Source organism: Sinohyriopsis cumingii, chromosome 9 (genome assembly GCF_028554795.1).
Source record: "Sinohyriopsis cumingii isolate HCF-2022 chromosome 9, ASM2855479v2, whole genome shotgun sequence".
In the NCBI taxonomy this organism is placed as follows: domain Eukaryota; kingdom Metazoa; phylum Mollusca; class Bivalvia; order Unionida; family Unionidae; genus Sinohyriopsis; species Sinohyriopsis cumingii.
This window is the reverse complement of record NC_142969.1, coordinates 118,087,864-118,105,993: the sequence shown is the minus strand read 5'-3', so window position 1 is coordinate 118,105,993 and position 18,130 is coordinate 118,087,864. Positions and strand designations below refer to the sequence as shown.

The following is an 18,130-nucleotide window of genomic DNA, read 5'->3' as shown; positions in this document are numbered from 1 at the left end:
AAAATAAAAATATAAAAAAAAGGAGAAAAGAAATTGAAAAAGGAAGTTCAATTTCCACCAGTCTACTCATGTACAGGAATGACAGCCAATCAAAAACAACCTCTTTTACACATCTAAGCAGCACTAAGTCCCTCTGAATTAGATGTGATTGTATTCCACTGCAAATAACAAGAAACATTTTCTCCCATCCTCACCTTAAAGTGAAAATGAAAACAAAGTTCCCAGCCTTAATAAATTAATACAGCTGGGGTAAATTTCAATGACATCACAAAACTGGAATATTTCTTGCTACTTTCTTTGTTTCTGCAATAAAACTGCATAAAAGTTACACAAATATTCATTATTACACAATTTTCATGAAATTCCAAGTTGGTCATTTTACTCATTAAGGCTGAAAGAAGCAATTTTTGCACCACAATGCAGTACCCTTCTTCCATTATCACATTTCATGGCAGGCCCAAGTGGGTGTTATTTGAGAAAAGAATAAGAACATAGGTTTACACTGATGCCAAGTAATACAAAAAAAAAAACAGCTGACAAAAAAGCAACAACAAAAACCCATCACAATTTTGAGACTAGATTTTCTTGACTCAAACAACTGGTGGTTCCTGGACCAGAGCTTTGTCCAAATTTTCGACTTCCTCTCAACCAATGATAAGAAGACCAAACCAAACATCACAGGCAAATGAATCTTTGCAAAAATTGGAGAAAATGGGGGCAAGCAAACAAAAATCATGTCAAATCATTTTTTAAAATTAAAACAAAGTCCATTTTCATCCATATGTTCATGCACAGGTCTGATAGTCAATCGAAAAAACCTTCTCATAAGTATCTAAGTAACTGCTGATATGAAAATCCCTTAGAATCAGACATGTTTGGTTTCCATTAGAAACAAAAAACATTCTCTACACGGATCTTAAGTGAAAATGCTCTAATGAGCTAATGTTTGGCTGCCCTCTCTGAATCTTTTATTCATATAATTTATTCTGTAAATCTATCAGCTATGATTTCTAAAATGTGAATAAAATACTTGCAGAATAGTGAAGTGCCTGAGTTATCAACTGTTCCCTTGTACTGTACCTGGTAAATATTCCAGTCCAAATAGGCATGAAACTACTTGTCATTCAATTCTAGTAATTACATTATCTAAGCTTTATTCAAAGAATAGTCAAAAATTCTTTCCTTAGTATCTGGAATGTCAAATTTGATAACTGAATTCACCAGGTGCAATGAAGTGAAATTGATAACCAAATTCACCCAGGTGTAATGAAGTCAAATTGATAATCAAATTCACCCAGGTGCAATGATGTCAAACTGACAACCAAATTCACAAGGTGTAATGATGTCAAATTGATTTTTTAAAAATCACAACCAGGAATGACTTTGAGAATACGATGCTGTTATGACCAACTGACCACCTTTTCTCCAATCAAGTCAAACTCTTTGTAAGAGAGGAAATCTAGCTGACCACACAAACCAGAATTGGTTAATTACTTCTGCTATATGTTACCTTCACCCTTGCATGTTCTGTGTGACAATGAATGTACCTGAGATCATAAATGACCCCTATGTTTTATGAAGATTTGAATGTACCCTGTGATCAATAAAGTCCTGTGCAACCATGTACACCTCTCCCTCGATAACTTGCGCACATCGGGGTCCAAACACACAGACCGCACTATAAGCGATGGCACAAGTTACTGAGTGACCTCAAAAAAATCCACTAGATATCCAGAGAACCATGGGGTTTGGGAAGATGGGGGGGGGGGAAGCTGGGCCGTTTAATGACTGAATCCTTGTTTTATAATCACATTAAGAATTATCAATAAAGCACTTTTTCTGATGAAGTTGTTTGTTATTCACTATAAAAAAAATTTCTTTCTCAAAATGTCCAACATCTGAAAGATTGATAACATGATACCTACTGGTTTCAACATCCAACATGGTACGCGAAAACATTCATGTATTACATCACAGCTTTTTGTTTTGTTGACTAGTCTGGTTCTTGGAGTGATGTTTAATAGTATTATGCAAAACAAGGAGACTACCAAGCTGTGAACCATACTAACTGTTGATACACTACCAAACAAGATTCCTTTCTATAAAAAAAACGCAACATTTATTTCGCGAGACAATCGCCTATTTCGAAACTCTAATTTTGTATCGTTCAATTAGTAAAATGTTGATACCATGGAAATCATTGAGTAGGTTAATTTAAGGTAGTTTAACTAGATTATGTACACAATAACATTTATAACTGTTTTCGATTGATCAACTGAAATGAGTTATCTGACATACGATCTGGGCCACTGGTTCTAGAGCATATAGGATTTGCATGACTTTTAACTTTTTTTTTTAATCCACCTCCTTTATTTGATTCAAAAGATGTAATTAACATGATAATGGAAAAGGAGGCCCACTTTTTATTTAGTGCAACAATACAACAAATGTTTCTGCAAGTCCGACATCAAAACACAGTGGGAACTTAATCAGGTTCTCAGAAACACTCACACATGTAGTTGTTACAGTAGATTGAACATTTCATGTTTAATTACAAGAGAACACATTGGATTTATGGTGATACACTTAAAAGGAATTAAATTTTTTAACTAGAACACAAATTTCAATTGATGCAAAAATTATTTAATTGGTATTTTTTTAATAAAGTACTGCCTCCATTAGGCGTGACATTGTCATTGATCAAAATTTCCTTCAATATCATTAATTACTGTGTACTAAGAATGTCGTTTGGAAATAAAATGTAAAATATTATATGACTCCTTATTAAAAGTTGATATTTTATGATGATTAAAATTTTCAGGTCATAACTACCATTTTCGATGATAAAACAAGCGATATATCAAAGTTTCCAATACCAATTTTGATCCATGTGTTACCCCGCGTTATAAGCAGGTTCGTGAATTATCAGGGCGCGAATTATTGAGGGAGTGGTGTATTTTCATTGTGACATGAATGTATAGTAACTGTAAATGTTCCGTGACAGTAAAACAACCCTGTGATCATGCAAGCCCCATGTGACCATGACTGTCCCCTTGGTGACCAATAATCGCTTCTTAGACAATGAATGTCCTCTGCAACAAGATATGTTCTTTGTGATCATGAATATCTCTTTCTAATACATAAATATTATCTGCCATCATACACGTTCCATTGTACCGTGAATGTACTTTCTGGCCACAATTATTTCCTGCTACCATTAATGTTCGTGTGACCATGAGTTTATTCTGTGACCATGTGTGTCCCTGACACCATGATTATATCCTGTGATCATGACGTTCCCAATGCATTATGTAGATTCCATATGATCAAAAATGTGAAATGTGATCAAGAATGTCTTCTGCATTTACAGAGATAATAAATACCCTCTTGGCAACCTGGATGCATTTTTCTAGTACCAAATAAATGCCCCTTGAGACCAGTCTCTATTATCATGAACCTCTTGGAAACCATGAATATCCCATTTAAGACCACAAAAATTGACCTTCTGACTCCATGGTCATTTTAAGTATTCCCTGTCAATAGGACAGTTCAAATTTAAATTTGCAACAAATTAAAAGTCCTGGAAACATTCATTTCATGGACTCTTGTTATGATTAAAAATATCTTCATAAAAGAATTTTCACAAAACATCTGAACTTCATTAAGTATTTCACTCAATATTCTGCAATTTACAAATACTGAATGCATCCATATTAAAACTTATAACATTAAAATTAATATAGTCTATATTAAAGATGATATAAACTTACACATTGATAAAATGTACATTAAATATAATAAATATAAACCGTAATTAAGTATGTATTAAAGATTCATTAATCAAATCTATATTAAAACTAATATATCATTACACCTGAAGTGGATGCCTGCCTATCTGTCTGTATGTACACATGTACGTACATCTGTATGTACGTATATATGTATGTATGTATGTATGTATGTATGTATGTATATATGTATGTATGTATGTATGTATGTATGTATGAGGGTTGAATGGAATGTCACCACAAACTTGGCAATATATATACACCTCTCACTCGATAACTCGTGCACATTGGGGTCTAAAAACATCAACCACACTATAAGTGAGGCGCGAGTTATCGAGGGACCTATAAAAAAAGCCAAAACCAACGTAAAGGCAAAAGGGGGTGGGTGGGTTGGCAGGTTATAGTGTTGAATAATCAATTTGTAATCCTGCTGAGATTAACTGTGAATAAATATCTCTTCATAACGGTGTACTTTATTTTTTTCCTCATATAGCAACATTAATTTCAGGATAAATTACAATATATTGAGATCATCAAAAACATTATTCCACATGGTTTCCGTTCGCTTAACACGTGAACCACTTCACACATTGTGTACTACATCACTAATTTGAGTGTTGAATTGGATACATTCTAGTTTTATTGTTTGATCCAAATTAGACGGGATTTTAATACAAAAGATCGACACTCATTTCAAGAAACATTGTCAATCAAATGAACAATAGAGAGATAGATAGATTTGATTGTGGTAGAAGTAAAATGAAAAAAAATCACAAGGGTTAATCATTACCAACATGAATTTAATAGGTCTACAAATTTAAAACAATGTAAATTTGAACACGATAATACTTGCCATTTGTAACACGCTTGACAAATATAATTTCACATTTTGAAAAAAAATCTGTTAATTTTTGGGTGTTACTCCTTGATTTCTCTGCCGCCAAGCAAAATCTCGCAGATTTCTCATATGTATGATCTTTACATGATTCGTAATATATACTTTAATGATGTTAAGTACATAAAAATGTGAAACCATTTTCGATTGGTCAAATAAAATGAATTTTGATAATAGTAGTGGCCACAAGAACTTATGCTCAGATTTGCATGCCTTTGAATTTTTTCACTGTACCTCCCTTGCTTGATTTGATACAAAAGACATATCCAAAGTGATAAAACAACACAGGTCTCCTTTAATTGACTTTTAATACAACAAACACTTCCCCAAGTTGTTGATCAAAACAAAGCTGGCATGTAATTAGGTTCTCACAGTAGTACTCACAGGTTTCGATGTGACGGTCGATTGACTCTTTTCATGTTTTCACAGAACAGAATATGTTGTGATTATAATGTTTACATTGAAACGGAATTAAAGGATTAGAACATGACTTTCACATAGCAAGACATTTAATTGGGTGTTTATTTCATTCTCTGTTGCCACCTATTAGCATTTACCAGAAGTTTTCATTGATCGCTATTTCACCAGACTGTTTATTTACAGTGTATTGACAACTATTTATTATAAAAACACTTACATAATATATGACATCTTATTTGGAACTTGCAAATTTCACAATATGGATTCTATCTTTACAGGCATTAATCACCATTTTTGACGATAAAACTGACAATGTATCAAGGTTTAATTTACCAATTCTTATCATAATTTTTTCACATTCAGCATATTTTAAAGATATTTAAAATATATTTTCTTTGGAAAAATTTGGGAGTCACGCCGGACACCGCATTATAAGCAGGATCGCGAGTTATCTGGGCGCAAGTTATCGAGGGAGTGGTGTTGGTGTTGTGATAAATGCTCAATATATATATATTGCAGATTAAATGAAAGTTCTAAATGGGGTTCAAAATCAGAAAGCAGTGGCTGATGTTGCCTCTTGCCCATGATGAGTACCTTCTTCAAACCCCTCCAACGAATATCCATAGATTAATATTACTTAATTTATTTTTGTATCCATTGAATTTGTGCAGAGTTGCAAAAACATTAACTGAATAGGTTGGGATGGTGTGGTATTGTATTCCCTGAGAAATTTATATTTGTCAGGTCTTTAAGTTTAAATGTCTGAAATCCAAGAAAATTGGTATCTTACAAATTGAAGTGAATTCATTGTATTTGGTAATTTCCAAACCCAAAGCTGACTATGTGCAAATTTTTGTTACAAGTGCCCCATACTGACCCTGCGTGCAAGTTGTTGTTACAAGTGTCCAATGCTATAAGTGCAAGGTGTTGTGACATGTTGGTACTATGTGCATGGTGTTGTGACAAAATGCCCTATGCTGTGCATAGTGTTGTGATAAATGCTCAATACTGACTCCATGTTGAAGGTGTTATGAGATGACACAGCTGTCCATGCCCCATGCTAACTTTACGTGTAAGTGTTGTGAAGAGACACATTTATCAATCTGCCATGCTAACTCATGTGCAGGGTGTTGTGACAAGTGCCCCAAGCTGACTCTGTGTGCAGGGTGTTGTGACAAATGCCCCATGATGACCCTGTGTGCAATGTGTTTTAACCAATGCACCATGATGACTCTATGTGCAAGGTGTTGTGACAAATGTAACATGATGACTATGTGCAAGGTGTTGTGACAAATGATCATTGATGACTATGTGCAAGGTGTTGTGACAAATGTAACATGATGACTATGTGCAAGGTGTTGTGACAAATGTACCATGATGACTATGTGCAAGGTGTTGTGACAAATGTACCATGATGACTCTATGTGCAAGGTGTTGTGACAAATGATCATTGATGACTATGTGCAAGGTGTTGTGACAAATGTAACATGATGACTCTGTGCAAGGTGTTGTGACAAATGTACCATGATGACTCTGTGCAAGGTGTTGTGGCAAATGTATCATGATGACTTTATGTGCAAGTTATTGTGACAAATGCACTATGATGACTCGATGTACAAGGTGTTGTGACAAATGTACCAGGCAGATTCTATGCCCAAGGTCTTGCGACAAGTGTCCCATGATGACTCTATGTGCAAGGTGAAAGGTGTTGTGACAAATGTTTCATGCTGTACAATATGTTGTGACAACGGCCCGATGTTGTGCATGCTGACAAATGTACCATGATGACTATGTGCAAGGTGTTGTGACAAATGCACCATGATGACTCTATGTGCAAGGTGTTGTGACAAATGTACCATGATGACTTTGTGCAAAGTGTTGTGACAAATGATCATTGATGACTATGTGCAAGGTGTTGTGACAAATGTAACATGATGACTATGTGCAAGGTGTTGTGACAAATGTACCATGATGACTATGTGCAAGGTGTTGTGACAAATGTACCATGATGACTCTATGTGCAAGGTGTTGTGACAAATGATCATTGATGACTATGTGCAAGGTATTGTGACAAATGTACCATGATGACTCTATGTGCAAGGTGTTGTGACAAATGATCATTGATGACTATGTGCAAGGTGTTGTGACAAATGTACCATGATGACTATGTGCAAGGTGTTGTGACAAATGTACCATGATGACTCTGTGCAAGGTGTTGTGACAAATGTACCATGATGACTTTATGTGCAAGGTATTGTGACAAATGCACTATGATGACTCGATGTACAAGGTGTTGTGACAAATGTACCAGGCAGAATCTATGCCCAAGGTCTTGCAACAAGTGTTCCATGATGTCTCTATGTGCAAGGTGAAAGGTGTTGTGACAAATGTTTCATGCTGTACAATATGTTGTGACAACGGCCCCATGCTGTGCATGGTGTTGTGACGAATACCCCATGTTCACTCTAGTTTGGAATGTCTCCTTTTATGCTGATATATATATAATCAGTGACTGAATTTGATGGGATAAAACAAAAATAATTAGCAAAGAATTGGCAAGGGAGCAGACTCCAAAACCACACAAGTTATTCAGTACTACTGTCAGTAGTTACCTTGTGTTAATTTGTAGAAGGCGAATGGGTATTTTCAATAACTTCCATTTTCAATGACAGAAATGAGTGCATGTGAATGTGGCAGTTGTGTTGCATCTAGAGTAAGAATTTAGGAGTAATCACAGCTCCCACACTCAGACTCGTCCTAGATAAGATTTTCCTTACATGAAGAAATTGCACAAGTGTTTCTGTTTTAAAGTTAACACCGTAATACTTTCCAAATTTAAGAGAAGGCTTGAAATTGGCATAGAGATGGTTGTATGCAGTGCAAAACAAAAAGCGTGGTGAACAAGACGAGTCCTGCACCTGATCCATTGGAAGACTGTGAAAGGACCTACAATAATAAAAGGACTGCTAACAGGTATCTGTTTGGAAGTTTTTAAAAATCTTGTCAAGAATGAGAATTGCATATGTAGAGATGATAAGTCTATGTCTGTCTCTAATCTGCATACTAGAAAAACAACCACCCACAACACATAAAATGGCACCACCCTACCAATGACAAACCTTCTAAAGACAAAAACTTTTTATGTGTAGCAATAACATATAATGCAGGTTGTGTATCGTGAATTGTATCAATACATGGCACAGGTGTTTCATTTCACTCAAACTCGGAAGCTGATACAAGGCAAACAACATGAATGACTTCAGGTCTGGCACATCATTGCTCTTGTGACACAAATTGCAGCCGAGACAAAAAGTGACATACCCATTTGGCATCCACAATTCCAGAGATCCTGAGGGTTGTAGTTGCTGGAATCAATACGCATGCCACTGGGGTAGATGCGGGACAGGAATTTTTTGTTGTGGTTTACGAACTCCTCTGGACATGATGATGCAAGCTTCATTCCTTGGGATTCACTGAATGAGTTCATCTGGAAGTATTTCTCTGGAAGAAGAAGAGTAACGCCCATCCATCAAATGCTTTGGAACCACAAAACATCATCACTTACTGTTCTTTTTTTCTTTTGACATTAGGATCAGACATAAAAGAGAAAATTGGACCAAAAAAGGATTGAAAATGTACTAAACATATGCATTTCTACCATATATATTCACTTATTACAAACTGAACAGACCCAGATCTGCCATCGCATACTGAACCAGCAGATCTGGGTGTGTGCTAGACATAACTATAAACTGACACAATGCAGACATCGTAGCGATATGACTGAAAAATTGTTAAAGCTACGTTAAATTCCAGATCACACACACACACACATCACTCATGTATATATCTGGCAGCAACTTTAACCCCCAAAATAATCCAAAAACGTGTTCCAGTTTTTATTTTCCTGCTAAGAACCCACTAAACTTACCAAAAATTAAGAAACCATTACCTCAATACTGTATATAGGTATCATGAAATGGCTGAATATAGCAAACATATTTTCACAGATATAACAAACTAAAGATCTGCTTACGGTTCTGCTGTGAAACTTGGAAGTCTTCAAACCTCGTGGAGATGCAATAATTTACAAGATCTGACAGCCGCTTGGCAAGTTTGTGCTTCTTCAAAGACCCTTCCTGAAGAAGAGAATATTTAAGTTGCAATTTTCAACTTCTACCATGATAATAAATCAAATCAGACCATTTTTACATGTGGTCACATATGGCTATGAGAACATGGAGTATTATCTGTTGTTGTTGTTGTTCTAGGGTTTAACGCCATTTTTCAGCACAAGATAGGCTATACATGGCGGCCAGTATAACTGGTGGAGGAAGAACCCTGGAAAACCCAGGGAAGAACCACCGACTCATGAGAAGCTACTGGCAGGCTTTCCCACGTACCCACGTTAGCCAAGCCTTGTCTCGAACCCACGCATACAGAGGTGAGATGGCAGTGATCCAGAACGGTGAGTGCTGTAGACCACTCGGGGGCCCCAAGTATTATCTGTAATGTTGTAGATATTGTTTTTGTGGATCATGAATTTTATATTTTAAATATCTCCGTTGGCTGGTACAAATATTATTCATTCCTTTCATTTACTCTGCCATCAGTCATTTATTATGACTCGATGGTCTTTAAGTAACAGAAAAGAGTGCAACCCAACAAGTTCTGTACAATTCAACAAATAATTTATTTCCCAAGAACACAAAGTGAACATTTAACAAGAATTTAATCCTGAACAGTCCAAAATGAATAAAGTTCTAATTAATTCCAGTGGTATTCCAAGAAAAGCTTTAGCTATGAATATACAGATGTAATTGAAGTAGCCTATGATGTGTAGATGTGCTAACACTCTCTTGATGAATCACATTAATATAAAAATGTTCTTGTCTAAATTTGCTATAATTCCAAATTAAAGTTCCAGTCCAAGAATATTATAGCCCAGCACTTTGTATTTCTAGCAAATAATAATCTGAATAAACAATTCCATCCCACTGAAATACTGAACACAACAATAAGACTGATTCTGCCTCAGATGTTAACTATAAGAAAGAGTAATTTCTCAAGCAAACAAGACCGCTCTGGTGGTCTAGTGGTTAGAGTGTCTGCATTGGATGCGGGAGGTCGTGGGTTCAAACCCCGGCCGAGTCATACAAATGACTTACAAAAATGGTACTAACAGCTGCCTCGCTTGGCGCTCAGCATTAAGAGGTTAGTGTTAGGACTGGTCGGCCTGGTGTAAGGATACTGTGACTTGGTAGGACATCATCCTACATGTCTGCGGCATGATGCCCCAGTGCTAGACATCACTATAAACTGCCACACTGCAGACATCATAGCAATATGACTGAAAAATTGTTAAAGCTACATTAAAAATCCAAATCACACACACACAAGCGAACAAGATTGTATAAAAAATTAAGACACAAAATTAGAGCCAGGATAAGGGTAACAAGTTCATTTCTAGAAAATTCTAAGTTGTCAACTAGAACAAATACGTTACTAAAATTATAAAAAGAATGTGTTTAAAACTATCAGGCAGATCTGTTTATGATGGGGGAATACCAATGTCCTACACCCAAATAAACATGTTTACACCTACTTATAATGATCCTAATATTTAACCCACTCTCATAGAGAAATATTAACTGAGTATTGTATGTTTACAAAATAAATGTTACAAGTTATACATCAAGTACACAATGAACTTGATTTAGGACAAGGTCAGGTTCAAAATAAAATTTTACATATAATCATGGAGGTAAAAAAAAACTAACAAACGATACAAATTAAATATGCATAACACATTACATCTAACCAATGTGAGCAAGATAACTATAAACTGACCCGTCTCTCTCATCTCTCTCACTTTGCCTGCAGCAGTTATACCTAACCAAAGTACTGATGTGACAAACAGCCAAGTTACATAAGGATAATTATAAATTGATGTCTTTCTCATCCATTCTGACTGCAGCAGTTAAACCTAACCAATGTACTGATGTGACAAACAGCCAAGTTACATAAGGATAATTATAAATTGATGTCTTTCTCATCCATTCTGACTGCAGCAGTTAAACCTAACCAATGTACTGATGTGACAAACAGCCAAGTTACATAAGGATAATTATAAATTGATGTCTTTCTCATCCATTCTGACTGCAGAAGTTAAACCTAACCAATGTACTGATGTGACAAACAGCCAAGTTACATAAGGATAATTATAAATTGATGTCTTTCTCATCCATTCTGACTGCAGAAGTTAAACCTAACCAATGTACTGATGTGACAAACAGCCAAGTTACATAAGGATAATTATAAATTGATGTCTTTCTCATCCATTCTGACTGCAGAAGTTAAACCTAACCAATGTACTGATATGATCAAGAGCTAGGTTACATAAGGATAACTATAAACTTCATTCCTTAACTTCTCAACATTAGAAGAAACCATAATCTGAATACCTTTTTATTGTTTCTCTTCTTTTCTGACTCAGCCCCCTCATCTTCATCTGTGACTTCCCCTTCTTCCTTGTCATAATTATCAGGCAGTTTCTTTCCCTGCGATAGGCCCAAAAGGCAGAATTATTGATCAGGTAAATTGAGTTTTAATAAGCTTAATTTTTTTCTTTAAATTGACTGACCAAATTTTAGCAAGATTACTGACACAAGTGTCCCTTGAATTTAGGAAGCCTCGATATGTTGCAGTTCCTGATAAAACACTAGTATGGCCATGGATCTCCTCACTATAGGACACTTCAGTTTAATGCAGTTCCTGATAAAATATGGGTATAGCAATGGATCCCCTCAATATAGGACACCACATTGTAATTAAGTAATTGATAAAACATGGGTATAGCAATGGATTTTCTCACTATAGGACACCTCAGTGTAATACAGTTATTGATAAGACATAGGTATAGCAATGGATCCCCTCACTATAGGACACCTCAGTTTAATGCAGTTCCTGATAAAACATGGGCATAGCAATGGATCCCCTCACTTTAGGACACTTCATTGTAATGCAGTTATTGATAAAACATGGGTATAACAATGGATCCCCTCACAATTTAACGCTCAGTGTAATGCAGTTCCTGATTAAACACTGGTACAACAATGGATCCCCTTGCTGTAGGAGACCACTGAGTAATGACATGGGTATAAAAAATGGATCCTCTCACTATAGGACACCTCAGTGTAATGACATTGGTATAGCAATGAATCCTGTCACTATAGGACACCTCAGTGTAATGACATGGGTATAGCAATGAATCCTGTCACTATAGGACACCTCAGTGTAATGACATGGGTATAGCAATAGATCCCCTCACTAAATGAAACCTCAATGTAAAAATATACATTATTATAAATGTACCTATTGATTATTCATCAGAAGCATTATTTTACAGAACTAAAATGGCTAACGGTATATTAAAAGATAAATTTTTCACAAGGTTGTTCTTGTATATGAATATCTACATGGAGTTGCAGTGTTTTCAGGATTTATTCAGGTCTTATTCAATTTTCAGGATTTATTCAGGCTTCATTCAATTTTCAGGATTTATTCAGGCTTCATTCAATTTTCAGGATTTATTCAGGCTTCATTCAATTTTCAGGATTTATTCAGGCTTCATTCAATTTTCAGGATTTATTCAGGCCTTAATATTTAGGATTTATTCAGGCCTTATTCAATGCTCTGCCTGTTGAGATCAATATCACATGGAAACCTTCATCCACCAAAACCAAGAACAAAGCAATTTAAGAAAAGATTCCAATACTTTATACAACAGTCTCACTGAACATGTTTCCACTGCATACAAAGTCTGCATAAAATATTACAGTATTTAAGAAGAGATATCATGAGTATGTACGTGTTACAAACAGATTATAATAGAACTTAGTATTTATGACACAAAAGACATTTTAAAATAATAGTAATTACTATTATCTTTTGTATGATGCCGATTGTTATACTTCTGTCTCCAGAGGACCCATACAAGAATATTCCTTGGTTAAATGAGCCAATCTCTATAAAAAAAATTATTATTATTATCATTATTATTATTATTACTCCACTGGGCAGTACATACACTCAAAGTGGAGAAATGATGTGTAAACTGATGCTGAAGAAACCAAAGAATTTGGAGTAAACCAGTCAGAAAAAAGTGTATAAGAGGTACCAATTATCAGAAACAGAACAAATGATGTCTTCTAGCTCTATAGAATTTGTATGACTTATATCTTAATTTTCATTGTGAATTTGAAAAACAGAAATAGAATATAAGAGGAGTGTGGATTTTCAGTACTAAATCTGGATACTTTGACACTTGTGCAACATGCCATCAATACTTGCTTATAAGTCAAATTGCAAGCAAGAAAAGATCCTGATCTGCTGTAGCAAAATGTGCTTGCAATTCAGGGTCTATGTTGTTTGTTCTACTGATTACTCATATAAAGACTGCATAGATCCAGATCTGCCAGTACATTATACGATGGCAAATCTGGGTCTGTGCATTTTGCAGTTGGAATCATCTTATAAGTTTTTATATACGATAATGAGCAAATACATGTTATTCTATTTCATTTGGTAAGATTCTTTTACAATTAATTTATTTTTGTGGGTATCAATATTTCAAAGCTTTACAAAAATAAAACTTATGAGTCTACTTATTTTCATGGATTGGCAAAGATGTCCCAGAAGGTTCACTGTAGCAATCAATAAAATCATAGATTCTAAAAGACGTACTAGATGGATCACTGCAGCAAACAATAAAAATCACATATTCTTAAAGGTGTCCCAGATTGATCACTGCAGCAAACAATAAAATCATGGATGGGCAGATAAGTCCTAGAAGGGCCATTGTAGCAACCAATAAACTCAAAGATTTCTAAAGATGTCCCAGAGGGATCACTGTGGCAACCAGTAAAATCATGGACTGGCCAAGATGTCCTGGAGAGATCATTGCTTCAACCAATAAAATCATAGAATAGCAAAACATCCTAGAAGGTTCATTCTAGCAGCCAGTAAAATGATGGATTGCCAAAGACATCCAAAAAGGATCCTAGTGGCAACCAATAAAATCTTGAATTGGCAAAGATGTCATACAAAGATCACTATAGCAACCAATAAAAGCATGGACTGGCAAAGACATCCCTGAAGGATCAATGTAGCAACCAATAAAATCAATCTCTGCTTAAGGTATTCTGGAAGGTTCTTTTTTGCAATCAATAAAATCATGGATTGGCAAAGATGTCCCAGAAGGATCACTGCAGCAACAAAAAAAACTCATGGATTGGCAAAGATATCCTAGAAGGACCACTGCAGCAGCCAATAAAATCACTAATTGGCAAATACATCACAGAAGGACCCATAGTATCAACCAATGAAACCATGGATTGGCAAAAATGTCCCAGAAAGGATCACTGCAGCAACCAAATCCACAAAGATTTAGAGTGTGCAAAAGTTAGTGAATTCACAGTATTATATAAGCAAACAGTACAGTAAAACAGAAATGATAAGCAAAGAGTACAGAAAAATGAGAAGCCAGTAGTAGAGTAACAGAGAAATGATAAGCAAACAGTACAATAATAAAGAAATGAGAAGCGTATAGTACAAAAAAAGAAATGATACAGTAACAGGGAAAAAAGAAGCAAGCACTACAGTAACATAAAAATGATAAGCAGACAGTACAGTAACAGGAAAATGATAGCAAGCAGTAGTGTAACAGAAAAGATAGCTAACAGTACATAACAGAAATGATCTGCTAACAGTACAGTAACATAAATGATAAGCAATACATGTACAGTAACATAAATGATAAGCAACACATGTACAGTAACAGAGAAATGATGGGCAAACAGTACAGTAAAAAAAAAATCTGAGTGCAGAAGACATTCACCTTTATCAGAATTTGTCCTTTCAACTCTTCTGGGGAAGGAAGGTGAGTTCGATTACTGACAACTTTTTCTGTGCATAATTTATCACCAAAGATGGAGATCATGTGACATACCATCACATGTTGCTGCCTTATGCTACAGTGGTTTTCTATTGATAATATCACAGGATATCTGAAAATAAAAAGAAGCAATTAAGATCCATAGAGAAAGATAGAATAATGTAAGCTGTTGTGTGCAATTTACTGCATTTGAAGACTGGATACCAATTTCAAATCTTCAATTACAATTTCTGATATACCTGATCAATAACTAGGCAATATTATATACCATATATATTTGTGTACAAATCAGAGTCAGCTGGAAACTACATACACCCTGACCTGCCAATGCATAATGTGCTGGCAAATTAGGATTTATATTGCTTGTTCTACTGATTAGTCCCACATAACTGCACAGACCCTGACATTCTGATACTTTATGCAATGGCAGATCTGGATCAATGCTTTCTGCATTAGGAACCAACCTATACATGAGTGTAGGTATGGCTGGATGGATGTAAGGATAGATGGATGGTATGTCCATAGGTATGTACATACATATGAACATACATATGTTTGTACACATGTATGCATGCATGTATGTATATATGTACACTACTCTATCAATAATCTGAACAAAATGGGGTCCAGAAACACTGACTGCATGACAATTAATGGTGAGAGTTATTAAGGGACCTATAAAAAACAATAATGGAATGAAAATTGACGGAGGGAGGCAAAAGTAAGTATTCCAAACAAGGTATACAAAACAATGGCAAGAAATGGCAAAAATCCTGAAAATACAAAGTCAATTTCTCAAAATAAACCACATTTATTTACAATATTCTGGACCTTCTCAGATTAAATATTATTGTGGGATGTAATCTGAGCACGAAGGCTGCTTCCATTAGTTGCCTCTTACAAAATACAGGAGGTTCTATCACTTCATGGTGGGGGACTTATCTGATTCCAAATGTTCTCCATATTGGAGGGATGCATGCCATTGGCAACATCACTGTGGAGGGGCTGGTTGACATTACAAACTGACATTTGAACAACAAATAAATGAAGACAACAGATAGATAGACTGAGACGTCAAGCGTGATTTAATCGGATACCATTTGAAGAATCAGTCATCTGCAGTCATCTTTATTTCAATCATATAATTGGACATAAAAATAATTTTTGAAGTCTTGTATATTCTACACATAGATTTGGAAAGGCTACTTGACTTTTTAAAATAGTTTTATACTTTTACTATATTCAAAAGAATCTGAACAAACTTAAGTATTGACTTGAAGAGAAGTACAAATTGTTGAGCTTCTCTTGAACAGCATAAATGTATTACGCTGTTCCAAATGAAAATGAATTGTGTGAGATATGGACAATACAATTCCAAATGACAACCACTTCTGTTCAAAACATGAAGGAACCGACTCTCTACTTCATTCCCAGGAATGCAAGACAAAATCATTTTTTTTCATTTTAACTATTTAGTGCTGACACCATCTCTGACATTTTTCAGTGCTAACAAGATTTTCAAAATGAGTTAATATCACTGTGTAAGAAACCATTTGTCTTAGTCATGCGAGCAACAGTAGCTCAACTAGTAAAGAGTCTGACTCACAACACCAAGGTCCTGGGTTCAATACTTGTCAAGCTCAGCCTGGTTTGGCTGCCTCTGCCTGTCTTTTGGAAAGGCACTTAGCTTCCATTTTATTGGCATGATACAGTCAATGCCAATATAGTCAATAATGCATTAAATTGCTACCAAATTCAGTAAACAAAATTTGTTTTCAACATTTCAGCCACAGTGACCTTGATCTTTGGACCCCAAAATCAATAAAGGTAGGCTTCTTCTTTACTCCTTTGTAAGCCAGCCACAATGTTTGTTAACTAGAGATTGCGGTTAACTCGAGTCAAATCTGCCAAAACCAATTTCTTTCTTTCAGTCACAGTGAGCATAAAGTTATGAAAAGGGTTCTTTCTTTCTTTCCCCAAGAGCAAGCCATCTACAAGGTTTGGTAACTGGAGTTATTGTGCAGAAAGCAAATGTTTTAGTGAATGATGTTTCTTCCAGAATTCTAACCAAATCAGATTAACCTTTGGAAAATAAACTCTGCTAACTCCTAAATCCAGCAGTCATGAAAGGATGAAGAAAAAAAAATCTTGACATATAAGCCATATAAAAAATGGCCAAGAACTCTTATCCATGCTCTCTCCTTATCACTGCTAGGTGGATCCCCATCAACTGAATGTTTTATGGTTTTAAGCAGAGTGATACATCAACTAAGATGCAAGCATTTGCATGGAGGTGTGGTAGTATTTTATAGTGATGTAATCAGGCAAGTACAAAAAAATGTGCTTTGTCATTTGAATACATTCCCTGGTCACATTAATTGTCAGAGAATAGGTACAGTACACACATCATGTTTTACAGATTGCCCACTCAACCCGGTGCACGTGGACAGAGGGGCAGGGGACTAAGTGCCCACTAAATTCTATCACTATCATCCTGCCCTGTCTATAATGTAATAACGTACATCACAAGAAATTGCCTAGCTACAGTTTACATTTACACACTGTTCTGTATCAAGCGGTAACTTTGATGCTCACTCCCATCAAAGGATATTTCCTATTAAAAAAAGTGTGTGCTGGTTAAGAATTTGTCCTAGTTTCCCTTTTATTTCCATATTATTTCCAATACCCACTTTGAAGAAATTCATGAATGCAGTAATACCTTTATCAGTCAACTATGAATATGGCAGATTGCTTGAGAGTTTAAAATTTTGTAATGTACCCAATTTTCATCAACACAGTATTGAAGTCTGCTCTCTGTCAGTGGTAGTTCATGCAACAAATGAAGTGATTTTTATTTACACAATTAACTGCGCCCTGCACTGTTAAGAAATATTTTAAAGAGTAATTTATTCCATCTACTAATAATATGAAAATTTAAATGAATGTCATAGTTCCAAAGAGATTTCAATAGACAGTTCTTACTACTAGATATTCTTGTCATCATTAAGAATACATGTACATACTTTCTCATTACTTCATCAAAACTGAATACATTATAATTTACAAACATGT

General features: G+C 35.4%; 1 protein-coding gene across 2 annotated transcripts in view; it reads right to left on the bottom strand.

Moving 5' to 3' along the window:
* Positions 1–18,130, bottom strand: part of LOC149792541 (inactive phospholipase C-like protein 2) — a 282,771-nt gene that overhangs the window by 67,936 nt on the left and 196,705 nt on the right. For both annotated transcript variants that reach the window (XM_089971189.1, XM_089971192.1), the window contains 4 exons: positions 15,002–15,170; positions 11,568–11,663; positions 9,140–9,242; positions 8,425–8,604 (listed from right to left, as the gene is read on the bottom strand). In XM_089971189.1, the coding sequence (XP_089827315.1) occupies positions 8,425–8,604; positions 9,140–9,242; positions 11,568–11,663; positions 15,002–15,170 (548 nt within the window). The remainder of the gene's footprint in view (positions 1–8,424; positions 8,605–9,139; positions 9,243–11,567; positions 11,664–15,001; positions 15,171–18,130) is intronic.